Raw genomic sequence first — 25,967 nt, 5'->3', positions numbered from 1 at the left:
TGAACTAATGGTAAAATCTAACATCCTTGTTTGGTCTTGGATGTGGATACTTGATTTTGTCTAAATACTACCAAATTAGGTCATTCCAAGTCTTTCACTGCCATCAGCTTCTGGTGGATATTTGTTTTGGTTGTTAAATCAGTTGATGATCACCACAGACAATCAGTTTTAAAGACAATAATAGAACAAATGCATTCAAGCGACATGCATTTTCTCAGGCACACAACAGTAAATATTAACAAAGACATCTAAAGGGTTCTTAGGATACACTTATGTTAAGATGTGGTAGTGGGGCAGGTTTTAAGAAGATGCACAACTAAGGTTCCCACAAACTCACAAGCTGACACATATTACAGGAATTGCAAAGAAAATTACATACTCTGATATTAACTACGATTAAAGGTGAACCAGCCTTGTTATATTTACAGTGTCAACAACTGCACATGCCCATGATCAGAGGGAACAAACATTAAACTCAAGAAGAGGCTTTTGAAGACTTACCAGTTTATCAAGAGTTACTTTAAATGAATGGCACAATATATAAACTACAGTACATAAAAACAAACTGTTGTAACAATATTTTATACTTCATAAGAGCACAGTGATACATGAAAGTGCCTTCATTTCAATTCTGGAGAGGTTCCACTAAAATTTCTATTTGTGACAATTCTAAATGTGTAAAGGTAACAAAGTAGTACCAATACTCACAGGTACCATCGGCAGCAACAGTCAGCAAAAGTCTTGTCACCTCTTCTAAACTTCGCCCCACGCACATTATAAATCAATCCAGTGAATCTGCAGCAACTGACACTGATGACTTATCTGACCAAAGATTTGAGTTAACAGTGTCGTTTGCCTCAGATGCAAGAGACTGATTATCAAAGTCCATCAAAACAAAAGTAGAGAGGCAACAAGAATTTTTCTGATTTTGTTGCTGATAGTAAAATGAAACGAACCGAAAAATGTTAATCTGTACGAATGTCAAAGTTCACAGAAACAAAAGCAGGATAGGGAAACATGACTTCTATTAATGGCTGTTCAATTAAATTTGATACCAGTAATGTTGAAACTTATGTTTTGTTGCAGTTACAAGTTTCGAGTGACCCAAACATTTCATTTCTAAAGAACGCTAGTGTGCCATGGTTCTGTATCTTCACTAACTAAAGAGGCTCCCCAACGCATCTTTTTTAACGATTTATTGTGAACATTACACTAGTATTTCTTTAATGGTCGATACAGCCTTTTCATACCTACATAGCCCCTTGAACACATACACGAGAATATAAATAACATACAGACATGAGAATACTGTATTAACGGGCCATACACAGAAATAAATCGTTAAGAGAGAGTATAAACCCATCTAAGCTTACCTGATGGGCGGTGTGTGTACAGAGGTGGGTGCGGGGTAGGGTGGCATAAGTGTGGGGTAGCGTGGTGGTGCTGATGGTCGTTACGCCTGTTCCGGGTATTATCTTGCACTCTGATAAATAAAATCAGCATATATGTATACTTTTCAATGTAACCTCAAGATAATCTTCATTTTCCTTGATATTGGCGTTGGCATTATGCAGGTGTACTTTGAATTTTAACGTAAAAAAATCAAAGTATGAGAACTTTCTGCAGTATACTGTAAAAGGATCTCAAGAAGATCTGACAAACATTAAAATGTTGCATACACAGTTTTTCAGTATAAAAGAAACTGACAAAAAGACATTATATATGTTTTTTTTTTTTCCCCTAAGTAACACTGACAACAATATTTCATATTACCCACTGCACCACTCTTTCAGCCACCATCTTCTACCAGCCGTGCAATATAATCTTCCAATAACATCTGGTACTGCAATCTAGTAAGATTAAGTAATGTTATCTAATACTGCAGTATAATAATTTTGTAATATCAACAAGAAATAAAACCTACAACAGTAATGACATTTTCTAAGATTATAATACAATCTAGTTAAATCCTCCAGTAATACAATTTAGTATCATATCTTCCATTAACAATTTCTGGCAGTGGTAAGAATTAACCAGTGTAAGTGGCTGGCTGACGGTGACAAAGTGGACAATGAAGCATTCACTCAAACACTTACCTTCACTGTCAGTGAACCCTAACAAGTTACTTCCCATCAACAACCACCACAACAATAGTCACTTCCCATGTCAACAACAACATATAACTTCCCACTTCCCTCATTCCTCCTTCCCTACTTTTCTTTCGTCTTCCTCCTCCTCTCCTTAGTTTCTTCTCCTCTTGTCCTCTGTTGCTTTTTCTCTTCCTCCCCTTCCCTTTCCTTATCCCTTCTCTTCCTCCCATCTTCCTTTTGCCTCTCACTTCAGCTTTTCTTCTTCTTTCTGTCCTCCTCTGTTCCAATTTCTTCTCTACTTTCCCTCTTCCTCCACTCTTTTTTCTCTCCTTAACTCCATTTCCTCCTCCTCTTTCCTTCTTCCTTCTCCACTCGTTACTTTCTTCCTCTCCCCCCTTTCTTCATCACTCCAGTCCTCATTTTTCTTCTCTCCCATCTTCAATCCCTTTTCTTCTCTCCTTCACCACTCCATTTCCTCTCCTTTCCTTCTCCCTCTTCTATTCATTGCTTTCCTCCTCCCCTTCTCATTGTTGTTTTTTCTTGATCTCCCCTTGACCTCCCTCCTCCCTTGACAGTTTCAATATTATTTACTCAATATACACTTACTGACTAAAGAGGATGGATAGAAGCATGTCACCAATACCATCTCCTCCACCATAACCATGACCACCAACTACCATCAATACTACCACATCCATAACCACAACAAGTATTATTATCGCTACTACCACTACCATCACCACCTCAACACTACCACATTCTTGACCATCAGTGCCATCACTATTATCAACATGACCATTACCATTACCATCGTTACCATCACCGTAACCACTGACTCATCCCCACCATCATTACAACTATCACCATCATTATCATCATTATCACAATCATAAGCACCATCACCACATCCTTAACCATGACCATCGCCATCATCACTACCACATCCACAACCACAATCGCCATCACAGCATCATCACTACCAATACCACAGCCACTACTACTGTAATCACCAATGTTAATTTACAACTAGTGAGAGGCGTTTTGTCTGCGGCCACCCTTTGCGGGATTAGGGCGTCGGGCTATAGATAGATAGATAGATAGAGAGTGAAATATAAAGAGGACATACTTTTTCTATCCTGCATTACCTTTTTGAATCCCACTAACACACAGCCTGGGATGGAATCAGTATCAGGGTCAAAAAATGTCAATGTAGGAGAATTAACAGCACAATGACCCATGAAGCAAGCCACAGATCCAGTCACTTAAATCTCCATAATTCTCAGCTTCACCTCACATACCTACCAATCCACACAATGCTACAGAAAATCATGGGGAGATACCGGTTACAAGGACATAATAAAGAATATGTTACCAGATGCAGTGAGGTCAGTACATACATACAAACCATGGCCATTTCAATTTGCCCATATTAACACCTTCATTGCACCGTCCACTTTACTACCTTAGGCCATACTCTCCCCCTTACTTCCTTTACGAACCTGGACGGACCTGTAACCCCACTTGTTTGCCGGGCTCAGGGAATGGACTAATTATATACTGAGAATCCACTGCTTAAAGTAAAAGTAACAAACAATGCAAAGCGTTTACTCAAAACTAACAGAGATATTTAATTCCTTTCAGTTTTGTTGATAGACAAGTTCAGTCAGACTGAAGGGTTGATTTGACTAGTAACCAAGGAGACTAATTCCTCCCTTAGAACTTAAGGCTCATTGAATTTTATGCAACCACAAATTAAAGTTGTGGGAGTGGCCCAGTTCCCTCAAATGAACACAGAGACTATAATAACTCACCCGCCTGAGGAATGAGATCTGGGTTCCTGTCACAATCTATGGGGGAGTCGGGGGTGGGTGGGAGTGAATCATGGAGGGTGGTGGGGGGCGGCAGCTTGGATGGGGAGACATGGGAGGGGGCCGACGAAGGGGGCGGGGTGGTCTGGCACCCCCCCTCCCTGCCCCTTCTTCCCCCACGTCCCCTCCTTAGCTTGACAAGGATGCAGATGAGGGTGAGAACTAGTAGGAGACCACCTGCGATGCCCATCACCACGGCAAGTACTGGGCGGAGGGTGTTGGGTGGGGGAGGCACGCTCTCTGTGGGGGAGGGCTTGACGGCGGCTGTGGGAAATGATAAGGCAAGGATGGACAGGTGGCACAGGCAATAAAGCAATGACAATGGATGAGTATAAGTGATACAGGAATAATAAAAGAGTAGGGGTAAGGAACACGGATAAACATGCGACAAAGCAAATAAAGGGATAAGAAAGGAAATGTAGCAGTAAAGAATAAGGATAAACATGCAACAGAGCCAATGCAGGGCAATAATGATAAGAAATGGTAAGGGTATAGGGCATGGATAGGTAAGTGACAAAGGTAATAAAGGGATGAAGAAGGAAGGGTGAAGTATAAGACAAGGATTGGTAGGTGATAAGAGCCAATATATGGCAATGCAAAGAGGAGAAATGAAGGAGAGGGGTATAGTGAAAGGATGAATAAGGATGAGAGAAAGGGTTCAGAGGGTGAGGGGAGGGGTTCAGAGGGTGAGGGGTGGGGTAGGGGTTCAGAGGGTGAGGGGTGGGGTAGGGGTGAGGAGAAGGGGGGGTAGGGGTGAGGAGAAGGGGGGGTAGGGGTGAGGAGAAGGGGTGGTAGGGGTGAGGAGAATGGGTGGTAGGAGTGAGGGGAGGTGGTAGGAGTGAGGGGAGGTGGTACGGGTAAGGGGAGAAGGTAAGGGGGGAAGGAAGAGGGTAAGGGGGGAGGGGAGAGGGTAAGGGTCAAGGAGAGAAGGGAGGGGTAAGGGAGATATACGAGGGGTAAGGGAGATATACGAGGGGTAAGGGAGATATACGAGGGGTAAGGAGCGAGATGGTAAGGGGTTCAGGTTGAAGGATGGGGGATGTGGTGGGAAAGGGGTTAGGGTTGAGAGGGAGAGGTGGGGTTGAGAGGTGAGAAGACGTGAGGGTGAGGGGGTAATGAGTGTTAGGGGTGAGAGGGTAAGGAGGGTTAGGGGCGAGGAGGTACGAAGGGTTAAAAGTGAGGGGGTAAGGAGGATTAGGGGTGAGGGAGTATGATGAGACTAAGAGGCAGAGATGAGGGTCAGGTAAGGGAGAGGGGAAAGATAGTTTTTAGTTTGGAGTGGCTGGCTGACCACAAAATCTAATAACTCTGTCGATCTACAGGCTTTTACGCCGAATACTCAGCACAATGGAGGCTATGTTATTGCATTTAAAAGAGGGGAAAAAAGGGAAAGAAAAAAACATGAATAATATAAGAAAAAATGCGAAGACAAATAAGTAATGGTTCAAGAAATGACAAATACGGATGGATAGATAGATAAATAGGTGGAGACAGATAAAAAATACTGATCAACAGATAGGCAGTGATGTGTCGCACCGGGTTTTTTCGAGTTTATCTGGGACAATCCGATTTATATGGGAAAAACTCATATACTGTGTATGTAAGTATGTATATATATATATATATATATATATATTATACACACACACACACAGGGAAAGTAGTGGTTTCATACCACATTTTTATCTGCATGGATCTCTTCAAACCTGGCGAGAGCTTACAGCAGCTATCAATATCTACCCAGTATCTATCTATCACCATCTATTTATCGATGTATATGTATATCTATGTACCTAAGCATCTCAATCTGTATTTATCTATCTACATGTCTGTGGGCTGTATATATCTATCTTTAGTTAACCCTCTATCTGTCTGTCTCTCTACCCCTCCATCTATCACTCTACCTCCAATATTGAAAGCCTTGGTTTATATCGGATTTTTTATTAGGCTGAATCTCTCCCAACTTGTCCAATATGGTGAGATTCTTTTCCATCTATCTATATCTACTTCCTACCTGTGTATCCTACTGCTTACCCACCTAGCTATCTATCTTTAGTCTATCCATCTATCCAACCATCCATCAATCTATCAACTTATTATTTATCTATCACGAAGCAAAGTTCAAATGGAAAGACTTGGGATGTTTCATATTTTTCTTATCATACTAGATCTCTTCCAGTTTATTCCACATGATGACGTTCATCCATAAATGTTTATCCATCAATCCATCCATCCACCCATCTATTGTATCTGTCAGTCTGCCTACCTACCTTTCTGTCTACCTACCCATCTGCCAGTATATCAGTGTCTGTCTGTCTGTCTACCAAACCCTCTACCATTATATCAATATCAATCTATCTGTATCTATCTACCTACCTACCTACCCACCCAGCTGCCTACCTACCTACCATCCCACAAGAAATCACGTAAATCAATTGATTAGTACCATACGCAAATCAGTTACTAAACATAAACATACATTTTATAAGCCTAACCAGTATTTGCAATGATGATAAAAGGTCGGGAGAAACCCAGTTATTAAAAAGCAGTAATCTTAATCATCATCATCATTACCATCACAATCACCAAACTACCTCTCCACCCAATGCCAGATCTCACCTGTGCGCCGTTCAGCATGGTCCTTGGGCGTATATACGGTGAAGGGGGCAGAGTGCGTGCGTCCTTTAGCATTAACAGAGTACACCTTCCCCTGCAGAGTTACACCGGAAGGGAGCCCCGCCACTGAGAAGCGAGGTACCTGGTAGATAGAAAGACAGATAAATTACGTTGATAGATTAATGAGATGGACGGATGTAAACGAGTGAGATGGATAGATACACTAATAGGATAAATACTGTACAGACATTGGATAACTAGATACAGTGACAGACATAAAATGGGACAGACGGATGTATATTGGAGAGAGAGAGAGAGACAGAACCTCTAACCATACCAGACTATTGATATTAGCTATACTCAGTTTTTTTTTATCGAGGCAAAGATGCACTTGACAGATTGGTGATTATTGGATGAATGCAACATTACTTCATAATCTAGCATTATTAACTGACAACAAATATCTCAGGGGGAAATTTGGGTTAGTAAGTATTTTTTGGACATGTTGCATTCAGCCAGTCATCATCAAACCTGTCAAGCGCAACTTTGCCTCAATAAAAAAAAACAGAGTATAGTATGAACACTGATGACTACCGGGCTAGTGGTGTTGGCTAGTATGTCGCGAGTGTGAGGGTCCTGCAGCTGTAGTGTGAAGGTCTGGGGAAGGCCGCCGTCGAAGCCAGCCACACACCGCACATTCACTACTCCCACAGACAGGTTGTACGAGGTGCAGTTGTGGGCCGGGTCTGGACGCCCTGTGTGGGGAAGAAATGCTGGTGTTAAGGAAGTTTCTATACTCTGTTCACTTTGACTTGGTGTGAAACTGCCATCTCTCCATCCTGAATACTGACCTGCAACAGGAGATTAACAGGAAGAAATTTAGAGTTGGTGTTTAAGAAGTTACTATACTCTGTTCATTTTGACTTGGTGTAAAATTGCCGTCTCTCTATCTTGAATATTGAGCTGCAACAGGGGATTAACATTAGAATATGATACTAGTCACAAAACTGATGAAGAAATGGATGGTTGGTAATTAAGAAGTTCCTATACTCTGTTCAGTTGACTTGGCATAAAACTGTCATCTGTCCATCTTGAATGCTGAGCTGCAACAGGAGATTAACATTACAGTATGGTACTAGTCATAGAGAAGTGCTGATATTAAGTCGTAGTGTTGTTTTATTCTGCCGCCGAGTTACAGGAAATAAGCTGCAAAAGGACGAAAAGTAGCAGCCTAGTTGAAATAAACTACTGCTTGTCAGCAAGAGTTTGATGGAAGCTGGCAGGTAGCTGTTATTATTGTCAATGTTGTTCTTGGCTCATCTGACTGTTAAACCAGCAGACTACAGTCTGAAATTATCTTTTACACTGTCCGTCAGCCTCCTTTCGGGTAATAGGAAATGAGTGGATCCGACCACATGCATCAGTACTACCCCACGACGGCATCCACCTCCAGCACCTGACAGGTACTGAATGCTGGTGATTACATACAGTATGCTGGTACACATTAGATTAAAAAGTACTAAAACTACAATTGTTATGGGTTGTGAATATAGATGCACAGGTCATCCAAAACAACAACCATGACATCGACAATATGCTTTAACAATGCCATGGACCAAAAGTACAGTATAATAATATGCCTTAAAAACGACCCAACCACAACTCCTATCCCCACACACCACAATAACATGTTTTAAAAGAAGAGCCCCACCTTCCCACCCCTTACCCCCACACACCAACCTGCAGGGAATACGTGGAAGACACATGGCCGCCTCTGCCTGCCCACAGCATTGATGCCCCAGCAGAGCAGCGTGCCATAGTCCAGTTCCGTGTTGGGTGTGTAGCTTACTGTGGTCCAAGAGTCCCCCGACTGAATGTGCTCCTGATGGGGGGGAGAGAGAGAAGTGTTAGGTGGACTATTCATGCATAAACACACATACAAACATTCACACATCAGTACATACATAATAAACATTTAGACATTAATATATAAATAATAATCATTTAGACCAATACATACATGCATACATACATATCTGTCCATCCATTATATACATACATACACATTCATCCATCATTACATACAAATACATACGCAGACCTGTGTACAAAAATTTTTCTCTCTCTCTCTCTCTCGTCCACGCATCTCCAGATTGGATGTGCTCTTTAAGAGGTGGACAGGGATATATTATCTGCGATGAAGAAGAGGGGGAGGAGCAAGTGGGAAAGATTTTGGGTCAAGGGAGAAAAAACGAAGAAAAAAGGTAAAAGGAAAAGTATCATGAAAAAAAAAAACGAGGAAAAAAGATGAGAAGGGGAAAGTTGTGGAGAAAGAGGAGGAGGAGGAGAAAAAGACAAAGAGGAAGGCTGTCTTGGCGTATACACTGACTGTATCTTGTTACAGGAAAAACAAACTGCTTGGATACGTGTTCTGAGTCACCTTCACTTGGCCACCCAACTAGTCCAACACACACACACACACACACACACACACACACACACGAGACATTTAATAACTAGATGCACACGAAGGACATGTATACAGTAACCATGCAACTTAAAACACGAAGCCAAGGGCCATTTAGATAGGGGATAAAAGGTGTATAGTCCATTACATCACACACCCACCCATCCAAACACAAAGTAATCCCCCTCGAAAATGCACATACAAAACGCAATCCCCTGAAAATGTAAACCCAAAATGCAATTCTCCTGAAAATGTATATTCAAAAATGTAATCCCCCTCAAATATGTAAACCCAAACGTAATCCCTGAAAAATGCAAGTCAAAAATAGTAATTCCCTCAAAAACGTAAATTCAAAAGGATATCCTCTAAAAATATATCCGTGTCACCTGTGGAATCAACTCAAAAATAAAAAAAGTAATCTCAAAAATGTAAATCCAAAAAGTAATCCCCTCAAAAAATCCAAAAAGTAACCCCCTCAAGAATGTAAATCCAAAAAGTAATTCCCTCAAAAACAAGTAAAGTAATCCCTCAAAAACAAATCCAAAAAGTAATCCCTCAAAAACATAAATGCAAAATGTAATCCCCTCAAAAACGTACGGTACTGGTAATTCAAAAAAAGTAATCCTCTCAAGAAAATGTAAATCCACCTCACCTGTGGAATCTGAACACTCTCGCCACTGTTGTTGAAGGTCCAGGTGTAAGAGGAGGGCTTGGGGTGGGCATCCAGGTAGCAGGGGATGTTTACCTGTTCCAGTCTGGCTACACCGCGATAGCTCACCTGGGGGTCGCGACATATGGGTGCGTCTGGGGAGAGAGAGATTGACAGAGATAGAGGGATGGAGAGATAAAGGTAGAAGGGTGGATAGGCAAACAGATAAATAGACAGCCAGACAGATAGACAGATGGATGGATAGACAAAAATACTGATTGACAAATATACATAATTGACAGACAGACAGTTAAACGGACAGACATAGATGTACAACAAAAAGGCTGATACATATAAGGAAGATATTAGATAAATTAGACAAAGGTAAAATAAATAGCCTACAAAAAGAGAAATATAAAAAACTAAATTATGTAAACAGAAAAATATACAGACACGTAGATGGATGGATGGACAGAAAAATGGGTGGCCAGACACCTGAAGTGGCAACACACCGGCGAGTCTGTTATGGGACACAAGAAACAGGTAATAATGATGGATGGTGGGACAGGTGGATGGATGGGTGGTTAGAATATGCATGTTAATGACTAGTGGCTCGGGTGTTACAGTGAGGGAATGGGAGTAATGTGGTTCCGCGATCGATCAATGCCCACTGCCAACAAGGGAGAGAAGTGGCCTATTGTCTCACTAATGGTGGCCTACAAATACATTATAACATACAGTACATAACATGTATATATATATATATATATATATGAGAGAGAGAGAGAGAGAGAGAGAGAGAGAGAGAGAGAGAGAGAGAATGTTACATAGGTAAATAATGATGGACGGATGAGTGGATGCCAGGACAGAGGTAGATTATCAGCCAGAGAGGCAGACCAGACAGGTAGAGCTGGATATATGAATATAATGAACCAATAAATCGATGGAAGAATACATAGATATATAATTAAATACCGTACACATACATGGACACAAATGTACAGACAGATCAAAGGCTGAAAGGACAGACAGACACACACTCGTATATACAGAGGCGTGTATGGATAGTATTCAATATCGTTCAATGATATCCTGGAATCCTTTCATTAGCACATTAGTCCTGCCTAACTGCATCCCACCAATTGATTCACATGCCAGATTATTCTTGGATCGCAAAAATAATTGTCTGGTTTAGTTCCCCCTGTGACTCCTGGTAATAAAATGCCAACACAGATTTTTATGCACTTTTAAAGCTGCAGGATGTCATTATTTGCTGGCTATTATTAGACCATATTACGATGCTTATTAAACTTTTTGAGCTGAAGGGGTTTGATACAACCATCAACAACCTCTTCACTATAAGACCCTTTCCCCTAAGTTACATAAACCCCTTTGGTAGGAGCAAAAAAAATGTACGTTAAAATTAAATGCAAGTCTTATTCTAGCTGTACCAACAACTTCAGCTTTTATATCAAAGGCATTATAAGCTGGTGCCTTCCTCGCTTCTCGTTCCCATAACAGTTTACAATAAGTCTATGGACTGCCAATTAACAAGCACCTCATGAAGAGGACGGGGTTAAAGATGATGATGCAGGGAATGAGTGAGAGAGAGAGAGAGAGAAATAACTGACTCAAAAAGGAATGTGTCTGATGGCATACAAGCAATATATGAACTCAAGTTACGCTGGGAATACGTGGCTTACACTGGACGCTAAGCATGACTGGGTTGGACCTGCCGTCACCCTCAATATTGGACGCAACACAGTAGTAATTGCCTGAGGACGCCCTGGCCACCCCCTGTAATACGAGGCTCTGGTTGCTGATTATTACACCCGCAGAGACGTTGTGCTTCAGCTCCTCGCCCTGAGATTAGAGAAGATTAGGTTAGGATTGGTTTGATTAGATAGGATTTGATTAGGCTGGGGTGGGGTGAGGTGGGGTGAAGTTTGGTTAAGTTAGGTTAGTTTAGTTTAGGTTTGGTAAGGTAAGGTGAGATGAAGTGGAGATGGGTTGAGTTGAGCTAGGGTGAGCTAAGTGGGGTCATAACACACTGAAAAAGATGGATAGAAATACTAGACGCCAAACACCCAGACTGCCTAACATGCCCTGACAGATGGGGAGACAGATACACAGGCTGACAGACTGAGAGAGACGAAGATAAATACTAAATAAATGCAGCCAGACCTCTTAAATATAACAAAAGATATATAAATAAATGAATGGAACTAACCCTATGCAGCTAGATGACTTTATACATCATTAGGTTGACAGTGACGGACGGACAGACAGATAAACACTGGTACACAGGTAGAGAGAGACTGAGACAGACAGACAGAGACTGAGACAGACAGACAGAGATTGGTAAGACAGGCAGATATAAACAGATAAACCCTAAATGATAAACCCAAAAGATAAGCTCAGAAAGATACTCCCAACAGATAAACTCAAACAGATAAACCCAACACACCTCATGCAGCCAAATGACCTTGTATACCCAGGGGTTTGCCTTGATGGAACACTCGAAGTACACATCGTCCCCTTCCTCGATGGCTGTCAGGTTCAGAGTGGGCCCGGGGCGGAGGGAGGCCACGGGTACGTCTGAAGGGGGGGGAATATGTTATGATGGGGGGGAGGGAGAGGATATGTTATGTTGGGGAGAGGGAGAATATGCTATGGAGAGAGGAGAATATGTTATAGAGGGGGAAGGGATTGTTAGGGGTGAGGGGGGAAGGGACTATGTTAGGGGTGAGGGATATGTTATAGAAAGGAGAGGGAATATGTTATGGAAGAGGGAAGGAGAGGAGGTTATGGATGGGTATGGGGATATGTTATAGAAGGGGGAGGGAGGATATATTACGAGGGGGGAAGGGAATATGTTATGGTAGGGGGAGGGAATACGTTACTGAAGGGGGAAGGGAAAAGGTTAGTGGGGGGAAAGGGTTATCACACATCTCATAAAAAGAATCAACCCAACCCTTACCATATGTTGATCTGGATTAGATTATGTTAGGTCCAGCACCATAACACTTAAGAATAGCACCCTAACATTTAACACGTACATCCTCACACGCTCAACATTAGCATTTTTAACACTAATGCCACCCAAACTCTTACACTATGTCCTAACACTTAACACTATCACCCTATCTCCCTAACACTAGCACGTAACTCGGACGCCCTTAACACTCAACACTGACAGCATGACACCCTAACATTGAACACTGACTCCCAAACACTAATGATTAACACTTTGGTGCCATAACACAAACTTAACCCTGATACCCAAACACCCTAACATTTAGTCTTAACACTCTATACTTAGCAACAGCACACTAACAGTTTTAATTCACTAACAACCTAACACACAACCAACACCTAACTGCAGGCGACTGGGCAAGGGAGAATAACATCTTTTAACACTAACATCCTAATGCCTAACACTAACATCGAAATACCACAAAACACAGTAATACTCACAATACACATCCAGGCGCCACTCGTCGATAAGGGGTCTGGCTGGGACTGCAGGAGACTGGGCATGGCAGGACAGCACCTTGCCCGCGTCACCAACCTCGGGCGTGAACCGTAGCTGGCTGGTGGTGACGTTGCCATGGTGACTGGTCTGGGAAGACGAGTAAATAAATGGAAGATAGATAGATAGATAGAAAGATAGATAGATAGGCAGACAGACAGATGGCTGTATGAGTAGACAAAAAGATATACCCGGGTTGATGTTAGATAAACGTTCACACCCTTTCAAGTTATAGTAATGAACTCCTATGCCGACTACTCCTGCTCAATATGCACCATTTTACAAACGCTGGAAAAAAGAGAGAGTAAACTCAAACCCAGATGCACCAAAATAACGGCTAAGGAAAGATTTAAGTTAAGAGAGAGGTGACAGAGAAGCAACACAGTGTGTGCACAGACAGAAAGTCAGAGGGAAACTACCAGATCGGACCCAACAACAACAGTTCGAGCAAAAATGAACCCGGGGCAAGCAGTTCGAATCAGTGAATCTTTAACCAGTGAATCTTTAAGGTCGAACCACTATAACACACACACACACACACACACACACACACACACACACACACACACACACACAAAGTGCGTACCTTTGCAGTGTGTGTTGTGAGTGTGGATTGCCCGAGATACCAGGTGATAGCGGCTGGGGGTCTGGCACCGGCGGCCTGACACACCACCACGTAGGGGGTACCGGCGCTCAGGGGGTCACGGCTGCTCATCAGACGAACCCATAGAGGAGGAACTGTGGGAGAAACAACGTGGTGCTGATTATATTTTATTACCACCACCACCACTACTACTATTACTACCACAACTGCTACTATAACTACTACCATTACTACTTATATTGCTACTACTACTATTACTATTACTAAAAATGTAAGGAGGAACTGTGAGAATAAACCACTGTACTGAGTAAATAATTACATTAATAATATTAAGAATAAAAGTAATCATCCTCATGTTCATCATCATCATCATCTTCATCTGCTGCTGCCAGAACTGCTGCCGTTACTGCTAGAACTGCTTCTGCAGCAGTGATGATGATGATGATGGCACACAAGAGTGGAAGCACTTAGTAGGTCACGACTGCTCGCAAGGAGGACTTAGGAAGAGGAACTGCTGGAATAATACCAGAGGTTGTTTGGAACCAGGTCACACCAAGAGATTTACGAGTATAATTTCATCCCACAACTTATACCGCAGCGCCTTACCTTTATTTCCCATCAAGAATTATATCCTTATAATATTACACCCTGAATTTTACCAGATGATACAACTACTCTTCTACACCACAATAATACCACCACAAATTCACACCACCTGTCACACCATGAGCTATACTACTTTTACTATATCATACCTAATATTACTATGGGATTTGATATTATGTAATCCCATTATATTATACCAGTTAATCTTACAGTAATTAATAGGGGAGAGAGAGAGAGAGAGAGAGAGAGAAATTAGTGGGAACTCCCTAGGCCAATTAAGAGACAACAGGTTAAGGTGTCACTTTAATATTTTCTCTCTCTCTCTCTCTCTCGTCATTTAGGAGACAGCAGATTAAGGTAATTGGCCAGTAATTAGGCAAGGAAGCTAGGGATCCCGTCAATTAAGGTCAGAGGGTGTTGGTGACTCTCTCTCTCTCTCCCACATTCCCCGTTCCTTTTCTCCATTCCCTCTCCTCCCCACCATTCCCTCTCCCACTCCCTTCCTAACCCGCTCCCCATTCCCATTCCTTCAACTCTCTTCCCCTACTCCTTCTAGTCTCCTCTCTCCCCTTCCCCACCATCCCTACCCCTTTCCTCTTGTCCTCCCATCTCCCCCACTCCCTCCTCAATCATTTCTCTCTCCCCTCTCCCCTTTTATCTTCTTATCCCTCCCTTTTCACGCATACCCCACCATCTCCTCCCCTCCTGACCTCCCTCACTTCTCTCCTCCCCTCCCCACCCTTCCATGACCATCTTATCCCTACCCTTCCCACCATCTCCACTCCTCCTCCTCTGCTTCCCTCCTCCTCCTCTTCCTCCTCACCGATCCTCCCCACCATCCTCTCCCCTACTCCTCTGCGTCCCTCCAGTCTCTTCCCTCCTCCTCCTCCTCCTCCTCCTCCTCCACCCTCCCAGGACTGCAGGCACCAGATAATGTCAGACTTAAGACCTTCCACACCTCCACCCCACACCCCCATTACCCATAATTATCCCATTATTAGGGCATCAATGAGAGAGAGAGAGAGAGAGAGAGAGAGAGAGAGAGAGAGAGAGAGAGAGAGAGAGAGAGAGAGCATTCACACCTTCGGCCCACACCCATTATCACGTACAGTTAACCCAATGATTACTGCCTCGTTAATGGCGACGGGGAGGGGAAATGAGGGAGGAAGATGTGGAGGGGAAAGGAAATGAGGGAGGAAGATGTGGAGGGGAAAGGAAATGAGCGGAGAGATGGAGGAAGAGTGAAGGAAAGAGGCGGAGGGGGAAATAAGGGGAGAGATGGAGAAGGTAAGGAGTGTGGAGGGGAGCTAACGAGGAAGGAAAAGAGGGGAGAGAGAGGTAGAGGTGATGAGGAAGGAGGGGGAACTGAGAAAAGGGACATGAGGAACTGAGTATGGAAGAAAAGAGGGGAGGGGGAAGAGAACGAACCGGAAGAAATGAACAGGATGAGGAGGTGAGGGAGGTTGGACTGTGGGAGGAGGTGGGAAATGATGCTGGTGGGACTAGGTGGGGTGTGTGTGGGGGGGGGTCTTTTGAGTGTGGGGGAGGGGGATGAGTGTGGGGGAGGGGGATGAGTGTGGGGTACGGGGAAGGTAAGTGTATGATGGAATGGGGGATAAAAATTGAACTTGGAGTGTAACTTGCAGGAAGGAGGGAGAATCGGATGGGTGAATGGGGAGAAAAAAAATGGAGTCAGGTCATTGAATGGGGTCACAGGCTTTTAATAATGGAGTGCAGGGGGTCTTGAATGGGTGTATAAAATTAATATGAAGGGCAGGTCACTGAATGGCAGGGGGCTGAATTGTGTGTGTGTGTGTGTGTGTGTGTGTGTGTGTCAGTCCAGTGAATGTGCGTGCAGGGGGGGAGGGTCATTTAAAGAGGGGGGGAGGGGGAGGGGGCACGGGAAATTGGATACTCAGCCCTCATTATCCGAGACAAGTAATCCCTGAAAATTAATTAAAAACTTGTATATGCCACCCAGTTAATGACCTCAAATGACCCCCCCCCCGTGTCGCTGATTGTGCTGCTAAATAATGATAATGATAATAAGGTCGGTGTCAGGTGCTAATTATTGAGTTTTGCGAGTGGTTATGTCCTAGGGTTATTGTAGTTTAATATCATCAGCATCATTATCATTATTACCATCATCATCATCATCATCATCATCATCACCACCACCATCCACACGATAATTGCCACTAGAATACTGAACATAATTGTCCAGGCATTCACTAATAACTGTGGCCTTTTTTAGGGCTAACCAGAAATACGTCCACTGAACATGAATATCCCGCCGTGGGTTAGCAAGAAAATGAACTGAACACAAAATCAAGATACGTGAGGTCAAGGTCATACAGGTCAAGGTCATCAAAGTTTGGCACGGCTGAAATGCTCTCTGTATGCAGTTTAATGAAGGTGTCTTTAACAGTTTCTTCGGAAATGAGCTAAACGCAAAACGGGACAGAAGAATGGAAAGGCAGACATGACCTACACTATATGCCCCGGCCATATACACTGTGAAGCATAATTACCGTATGTTTAAAAAAAAAAGGCACATGACAAGGATCCGGCACCCCTCATTATTAAGTGATATTGGATGGGCTGACTCTCACTGGTACTCTATATGTGCACCGTATATACAACGGAATGTGTGTGTGTGTGTGTGTGTGTGTGTGTGTGTGTGTGTGTGAAACAGAGTCGGGATTCCGGTGGCTTGAATGGAGAGTGACTGTTAGCCCCATTTCGTGCTATCACTTTCGCTGCTTTCTGGGTCATACATCAACCCATCCTAAGGTGGAAAAAAGAGGCTAGGATGATGATGATGATGATGATGATGATGATGAAGATAATGGTGGTGGTGGTGGCAGTGGTGATTACGATGAGGAGGAGGAGTTCGAACATTTGGTTCAAAATACAAACGAAAATATACAGTAATGCAGCACACGTGGCACTAGTTTAAAACAATGATTTCAAAAAGTTGAAAACATACAGCTGGAGTGGAAACAATTCAAAATAATTCGTGAAAAAAAAATATATATATATATTTAGCTGGCAGGGAGCAAGAGAAAAATGTTAACTTTAATTCAAAATATAATTCAAAAATATTTTGTGCCCCTGTGGAAATGATTTTAAAATATTGTGTTCAGAATAATACTAATCTTTTTACAATTCAAACCCATGCAGCATCAACGGAAGTGCAGAGACCTGGGGACTGGATATTTAGTCCGGATATTTTGCCCATTCTCTGCCTTTTTAAATACAATACACTACAAGCAGACGATTTTACTCAGTGAATAAAATTTTAGTCCATAAGGAATTAACTGAGCTTTTATTTAACCCCTCCAGTTCCTCAAGTATCCCCTGAGCTGAGGAAAATCGTCTGGATGTAGGAAGAGTTTAAAATTAGGACAAAGCGCGTGACCAGTCGCCAACCCTGAGAGGTATTATGTGAGCAATAAATCCCAGCCAACCCTCAAATTTAAATCCTTATTAGTAAAATCTAGTGCGAGAGCCTTGACCCACTAAACCACCAGGCGTCCTTTTGGTTATATGTTAGTCCAATGCAGCAAGTGGTTCCCTGACCTATAAAAAAAAAAGAAGTGGGGATTTCTCTCAATATCGAGTCACCTGAAGTTAGCGCTACATCGGGTGAGTGGATGGTGGACGTCCCTACCCTACCACTAAAAAAAAAAAAAAAAAAAAAAAAAAAAACTATTAAAAGAGGTCACTGTAGCATATCTCTTCAGGCATCCTGCATTTACCTGTCAGATCATGAAGTCATTTATCTCCCTTAATATAGCCTGGCATCATTAGTGAACTCATTAACCTGATAGCACACCTGTATAGGCTACTATTCCCGTGGTCCTCGAAGTATCCCAAGCACATCTTCATTAGCAATTTACTGTGGCGTGTTACATAGCAATATTCTTTTTATACTATCATCTCTTTCCTTTCAATACCGCTAGCTTGCACAAATGATATAAATGAGGATATTAATGTGCTATGCTACACCATCGTATTCTTGGTACTGTTCTTTGTTGCTGTTTGTACTCGAGAGGTGTGTGTGTGTGTGTGTGTGTGTGTGTGTGTGTGTGTGTGTGTTAGGAATAGCAGTTTACAACGTGACTGTGAGGTGTGGCAGTGTGTAGTGTCTTATACAGCACACAAACTTTTCTGAACATCGTAATAACGTGAACCAAACTATAATGTTCAGTTCTCATTTTCCTTTTACTGCTGAGAGAGAGAGAGAGAGAGAGAGAGAGAGAGAGAGAGAGAGAGAATTGTATCCACACAAACACATTTAAAGACACAACCATTAATGATAACAACAACTGCAAACAAATCGTAATACTGTAACAGAAATGACAAAGCTCTGAATAATTTTTGTAAACACGATTACAGTGTATATGCATAAACTGAATATGAGTATACTGTATACTGAATACATGCAACAGAAAAACATTAATAATCTCAGCAAAAGAAACTAAACAATTTTACAGTTATAGACAATATATATTTAATAATGTTTAATAAAATAAATGTAACTGACTGACACTCATAGTGGATATCAAGGAGAAAAAAGGTTGGGATATGATGGTTTTGGGTTATATAATATTATAGTCACAAAAATCTATTATTACATGGTACCTGCTTTACTATTTTATATCCATCACTTTCCTCTGCAACTTATCATACCTGAGATGATTATGTATAGGCTGGGAAATGTACCAAGCCACTCTTAGCTTAGGAATAAATTGTGGGCCTCCGCATCCAAAGGGGGTCATGCACCAAAAAAAAAAATTTACACGAGAGGCCTGTAAATTACAGGTCAACAAAGTGTTTGCAACTGTAATTTCGTTAGTTATTGACATCCAGTGCTCATTTTGGTATCAAATTACAGCTTAACACCTGAAGTGTATGAATCTGATAGAAGATAATGAATTTTGTGAAAAATAATGTATCTATTGCTTGTTGTTACAGTTGCATAATGTTGCACCCTTATTGAACTTTACAAGCATCTCCTGTTGCGAAATATTTCAATATTATCAATATTAATATTGTTAACAATAGTTGATAGCATGGGCAGCATAAAAGCATCATAACAATACCGGACAAAAATTATACTATTACTGCTACTACTACTACTACTACCACTACTAGCAATAATACAGCCCCACACAACATTCCTCCTCTTCCCCCACACACACTAACACTTTTTCTATCACTTTACACAAAATTAATGCCCACAGTCACCCATTAGTAGTGAAGAATGCAGTACAGTGCCATGTTGTGCCACGTACTGCCATAGTTTTCCTCCATTATCCATATTACGTCGTCCAATATCCAGGCCATGGTCGTCAACTGGGGTGGTCAGGGCAGGTGAGGTGTGACACTATAGTGCCATGTAGTGCCACAGTCGTCCTCCATTATCCATAATCCGTCGTCCATCCAGGCCACAATGGGGAACTTCCTTGTTACAGCTGATGCTATTACATCTGCATAATCCTTAGTACTTGGCAGGTAGTTCGTCTTCCTGATCTTCTTTTTGATGTTGGTGAAGGCCCAGTCAAAGGGCATGTACGAGTGGCCAGACTTCAGGAACACACTCCACCTGCACAGACACCTACCCCGCCACCACTACCACCTCCGCCGCACTCACTACACTGGACATGCTAGCCTTTGGAGGTGGAGTTTGCCTCGAGCCGAGGCAGCTGCGTGCAGGTTTGGATGTGGAAATTTTGAACGAAATACGACTTTCAACCCTATGTCCAGTGTCGGAAGGGGGTCATTTCCACATCCAACCGTTACAGGAAGGGTTAAATTAGTGCTCTCTGGTGCTATCACAAAACTTGCTAGGCTGGCACTTGACCCCCTTTGGACGCGGAGGCCCACATTTGCTAAGAGAGGAAAGTGAGAAGCAGACAAGGTGAAATGTATGAACTCTTATCTCAGAATGTATGATGGGTAGTGCTATTAGCTGTATGTACCTGAACTAGAAAATTAATAAAATAATAACTCCATAACTGATACTCATAACTCATAATGCATATCAGTGTGACAGGAGTACGGAGAGGCGCCGTGAGATTAGAACTGCCAGCCTTTTATTAACACTCTGGCTCTACACACACACACACACACACACACACACACACAAAGAAACGCTTAATATTCACAGTGCATAAGAACAAATTCCACACTAGCAGACGAAAAAATGTACTACCACTCTTGATCTGTAGTTCTGCTGAAGAGGGCAACAGAATCAGCCAAAACTGTCTGGAAATGAATCTTTTCGTCAGCCAGTCTGGGTTTCTGTATTCTCATCATTTTTCAAGACAGTGTGACTCTTCAGCCGACACTCACAATGTACGGTATATAAAGTGCGACGGAGGTAAGGAGAGACGCTGTGAAATTAGAGCTGTCAGCCATTTGTGAGAAAGAACATAAAAAAACATAAGAAGAGAGAATAACTGCAGTAATCCAGTATGCCCATGCCCAGCAGCTCCTACAAGAGTGTGACCAAACTACTACAATAAGACAAGGGTTGCGAAGGAGGAGGTACTATCACGGACTAAATGTACTTAAGCATGGTACACAATATGAGAAACCAAATGCACAGTACTCACAGTGCATATCAAGAGTGACCGTGGTAAGGAGAGGCGCTGTGAGATTCGAGTTCCCAGCCTGACACGTAAGGGAGCGGTGCAGGTCGCGTCGGGTGAGGGAGGGGACCACTAGGGTATTGCTCACCCCCTCCAGCGTCTCCACCTCAGAAGTCAGGTCCAGGAGAGCCGCCCCCTCCCACCAAGTGACACTAGGGGGCGGTGATCCCCCTTTGGCACGGCAGGTGAGGCGTAGCGTGTCCCCTTCCGTGTATGGCCCCACTACACTGCGGGCCTCCACCCCTAGGTCGGTGTAGATGGCTAGGCGTCGCGGTGGCACTGTATATGGGTGCAGTATGGAAGGGGGTTAATATTATAATTATTATGAGGGAGAGAGAGAGAGAGAGAGAGAGAGACCCACTAATAGTAGCCTTAGTATGTACTCAACCCATTCAGTACGGTGATCTCTTATTTCACTAGTTATCTTATTTCACTCCTGCTATATAGATTACAGTGAATTAAACCCCTGAATCAAAAAGCATCATATATATTTCATTACTGCTATCAACAAACGATTTTTGTTCACATCATGAAGGCGTTTGAGGGGTTCCATTCACAACTTGAATAAAATCATCTGGAGGTATCAAATAAGTGATAATAAAAGCAAGAAATAACTGATAATGATAAGAAATAATAAAAACAGGAAATAAAGATACAGAAGACTCCTGGAAGAGACTTATGAGCCTGTGACTCCAGCTCTAGATTACATTACTGTTATTATTACTGGGTCTTATGGTCATGTGGTCATTGTGCTCGAGGAGTCTGTGTTCAATTAATGCAGTATAATCAAACTTCTGTTTCTGGAATTTCCAGGCATCATCCAATTTCCTTTCAAAGTCCATCACTGATTTTGCATTAACAACTGAATCTGGGAGACTGTTCCAACTATTCACGATTCTATTAGAAAATGTATATTACAGTAATCACTCCAATATCCGACGTAATAGAGCCATATGTAGGTCCGGATATTGGGCCCCAGCTTATGGACTTGTACTTATGGACCCTAACTCAGAGAAACACCTATACAACTCCCTCTGGACATGCATAGCACCTATTTAAGACCCAAATCACACCAATAAGGCACATAAATGACTGAAATAAATGCAAAAGAAACATAAAATGAGGGTTTAGAAGTATGTTCATACATTAATAAACATTCTGGTACTTATGGACCCTAACCTAGCCTAACTCAGAAAAACACCTTCCTACTGCACATGCATAGCTCCTAACACCCTATTCACACCAATAAAGGGCATTAAAGAGTGAAATGAGGTAAGTATAGTATGGAAAAAAGTACAGTATGAAACGGGCGGGAAAAAATCTTTTTTTATTTTTATTTTTTGGGGTTTTCGGACCATTTTGGGAATATTGGATCCCAGGACTATTATGTCCGGGTAGTGGGGAGGTTCAGATATTGGGTGTCCGGATATTAGAGTGATTAATTACATCTAATCTTGGCCACTGTTTATAAATCCTCTTATCATGTCCTCTTATCACTGAGTCAGTCTGTTCAGTGAACAGTCCCTCACATATTGCCCCATCGTACACACCACCAAAATTCTTAAAAGTTTCTATCATATCATACCTCGACCTCCTGTATGCCAAAGTTGGAAGGCTTAACTTTTTCAGTCTTGACATACAGTAATAGTTCCTTCAAAGTTGGTACTAGCTCTGTTGTTCTTCTCTGGACTGTTCCAACTGGGCACCACATCTGATCCGCATATTCAAGGTGTGGTTGAACTACTGTAGTGCCACAAACAAAGCCTTGAATACTGACTCATCCAAAGATGTGAAGGTCCTAATCTGTCCAACCAACCTGTTAGTTTTATTGATTTTTTTCTGCCAGATGCTCAGTGAACTTGAGTTCATGGTCGATCATGACCCTCGGATCCATTTCCACTTTAATTTCATTTAAACTCTTAGTCATATTATAAAGAAAATTTTCCACATCTGATTTTCCAATCCTGATAACACTGCATTTCTTTGGATGAAACTGCAAAAACCACTTCTCTGACCAGCTTCTCATTCTCTCAAGACCTTCTTGTAGTTTGACACAGACTTCCCTCTCAGTAATATTCCTGAACACTTTTGTATCATCTGCATATAAAAATATTTCACCATTTAGTATGGATTCGGGTAAATCATTTATATGTATATATATATATCAAACAGCAACAGGCCCAACACCAAGCCCTGGGGTACTCCACTGATCACCTCCTTCCAATCCGACTCTACACCGTTAACAATCACCTGCTGCTTCCGTTCGCTGAGAAATGTAGAGATCCGTCCCAAAATGCTGCCCTTGACATTGTAACTTTCAATTTTTTTCATCAAACGTTAATGTGGGGCCTTATCAAAAGCCTTCATAAAGTTGTAGTAGGCAATATCAACAGCTCCACCTTCATCCATGACTAAGTCCATTTATCCTGCACTGTGATCAGTTGAAGCACCATTGATTGCCCTGCCACAAACCTGTAACGTACTGTCTGTTACTAATCAGCTTATGTTCTTTCAAATGCTCAAGAATTTTCTCACTAATTATAGTTTCCATTATTTTGCAGATGATACAAGTCAGGCTTACTGGCCTATAGTTTCCAGGATCACTTCTGTCACCCTTTTTGTATATTGTTGTAATATTTGCCTTTTTCCAGTCTGCAGGCACTTTATTTGTCTAAAGTGATATAGTGAAGATAATCCTTAGTGGAAAGGCAACAGTCTCTTTCACCTCTTCTCTAACTCGACAGTGACACCGTTCTGGACCTGAGAACTTATCTCTCTGCAGTTTGTCGACATAATGACAAATCTCTTCACAGGTGAACTCCACAGTGTGGAAACATCTTAGTTTCAGTGTCTGGTACTTCCCCTTCTGGTTCCTTGGTAAATACTGTACTAAAATACTCCACTAGAACCTTTGCCTTATCCTTGTCATTTTCAGCAGCTACTGATGTTTTTTTCTGAATTCATATACCAGTACAAATTACTTGCGCGGGTTGTTTTGGTTTTCAACTGCACGTACTTCCAGAAGATTTTAGGATTAGATTTCACATTTTGGGCAATTATTCTTTCTATGTTTTCCATCACACTTCTTGTCTCCCATCTAACTTGACTGTTAATTCTTCTAAAAGATTCTCACAGCTTGTTATATTCTCTTTCATTGGTTCCTCCATCCTCTTTCATTTTCTTTAATCTCATCCAAAACCTTTACTTTTTCTTTATCTTTGCCCACAACTTTCTGTTCATCAATAAGTCCCTATTTGTTCTTTTTCTTAATCTGTTTTTACACTTGAATTCTACTTGTGGAATACATTCATTGATTGCCCCTTGTACTATAGTTTCTTCTTGAATCTATCCCATATTTCTTCAATATCCTGTGTCCAAGTACTCATCCCAATGAATGGATAGCAGCTTATTTAATTTCTTGAAGTCTGCCTTTTCAAAAAGGTGGATACCGATAAGTCTTTTACAATTCTTTTCTTGTGGTTCTATGTCACATTTAAAGTTCGCATGGCCATGGTTACTCTTACCTAGTGGGCTCGTAACTTCGATGTTATCCACCATTATATCATCCGTAAGAACCACATATAGTGTGTTTCAAACAGTGTTACCTCCAATCCTGGTTATTTCTTAAATATGCTGTATGAAGTGACAAGCACAGACCTTCTCAGTAAAACTTAGACTGAGCTTTTCATCACCAGATTTACATGTTAAATGTTCCCATTTAATATTTGGCAAATTAAAATCTAGGATCACTTTGTGTCTTACATTGCATTCACTTATTTCTTGTAATAGTTCCAACATCTTTTCATCCTTTTCAAACTCTCTGTTTGGACATATATAGAGGGACACAATTATACTGTATTGTCATTTTTGCATTTGATCTTTACTGCTATATACTCCTTGGCTTCCTTCTCAAACACTACGGTACATTATCATATTGAATTCCTTTTTTTGATGCACAGTGAAGGGCCTGTGCTGTATTTTTCTTTTCTATTATTTTGTACCTTTCAATGCCATATTCCACTACTTGCCTTTCAATCCGATAGTAATTTGGTTTAACCTTTTTCACTGCAATCGCTTGTGGGGGTGTCCGATTCTCACTCAATCTAGCCCTTAATTGACTAATTTTATCACTAGAATACACATTAACATTGCTAAATGATACTTTGAGCTCATTAGCATTATGTACAGGTTCTTGGGTTTTACCTCCACTTAACTTACATTTTCCTCCACTAACTCTGGTAAGACTGCTACTCCTGGCATGCAGATGCTTCCTTTGTCTTTACTTTCCATATACCGTATATCAGTTCCGCGGACTTCCTCTTACCACGTAGTAGTTTCCCCGAGCCATTTTCCTCTGTGTTTTTCATCTCTGCCTCTCCTCTGAGTTCCCTGTCTCTTTCCCTCTCATCACTAGTCATACTGTGTGACACTCCAGCCTTCCTAAAAATTTCATTCTTTGCATCCTTCAACCTGAACAGGTTTCTCATTATTCATCTTTCAAGCATCCTTTAAGTGACACAAGCATGGGCCTTGACTTTCCTGGCTCTGTTGCTCCCTGATATCTTCCACTCCTTCTAATTTCCTTTATACTGCTATCATAACATGTCAAACCCATATCATTACATAGTTCAATGAATGCTAACTTATCATGACGGATTTTCTCATACCTTATTGCTAAATTCACACCACTCATTACCTCTGGAATACCATAACAAACAGTATTATTCTTCCTGTCCATTCTACCATGCATTTCCCTTGTTGCTTTTTCCAACAGTTCCTTTCCCTGATCACTATTGTATATGTAAACCTAGTACCTCCTTCCACACCAGCTGATACCTTTCTCTCTTCCGTCCGCAGGACATTCCCATAAGATTTA

At 41.8% G+C, this 25,967-nt stretch overlaps 1 protein-coding gene across 1 annotated transcript in view; it reads right to left on the bottom strand.

The window, feature by feature from the left end:
* Positions 1-781: 781 nt before the first annotated feature.
* Positions 782-25,967, bottom strand: part of LOC145392500 (adhesion molecule nephrin-like) — a 220,444-nt gene continuing 195,258 nt past the window's right edge. Inside the window, exons 4-15 of the mRNA XM_080266891.1 lie at positions 21,056-21,370; positions 13,809-13,960; positions 13,168-13,312; positions 12,158-12,288; positions 11,394-11,553; positions 9,694-9,845; positions 8,315-8,456; positions 7,169-7,329; positions 6,578-6,716; positions 3,902-4,222; positions 1,374-1,483; positions 782-934 (exon numbers count right to left, since the gene is read on the bottom strand). Coding sequence (XP_080123017.1) covers positions 782-934; positions 1,374-1,483; positions 3,902-4,222; positions 6,578-6,716; positions 7,169-7,329; positions 8,315-8,456; positions 9,694-9,845; positions 11,394-11,553; positions 12,158-12,288; positions 13,168-13,312; positions 13,809-13,960; positions 21,056-21,370 — 2,081 coding nt within the window. The remainder of the gene's footprint in view (positions 935-1,373; positions 1,484-3,901; positions 4,223-6,577; positions 6,717-7,168; positions 7,330-8,314; positions 8,457-9,693; positions 9,846-11,393; positions 11,554-12,157; positions 12,289-13,167; positions 13,313-13,808; positions 13,961-21,055; positions 21,371-25,967) is intronic.

This window comes from Coenobita brevimanus, chromosome 22 (assembly GCF_032717465.1).
Source record: "Coenobita brevimanus isolate Jiangsu-jjx chromosome 22, ASM3271746v2, whole genome shotgun sequence".
Taxonomy (NCBI): domain Eukaryota; kingdom Metazoa; phylum Arthropoda; class Malacostraca; order Decapoda; family Coenobitidae; genus Coenobita; species Coenobita brevimanus.
The sequence above is the reverse complement of the archived record's forward strand: the minus strand, read 5'-3'. Positions and strand labels throughout refer to the sequence as shown.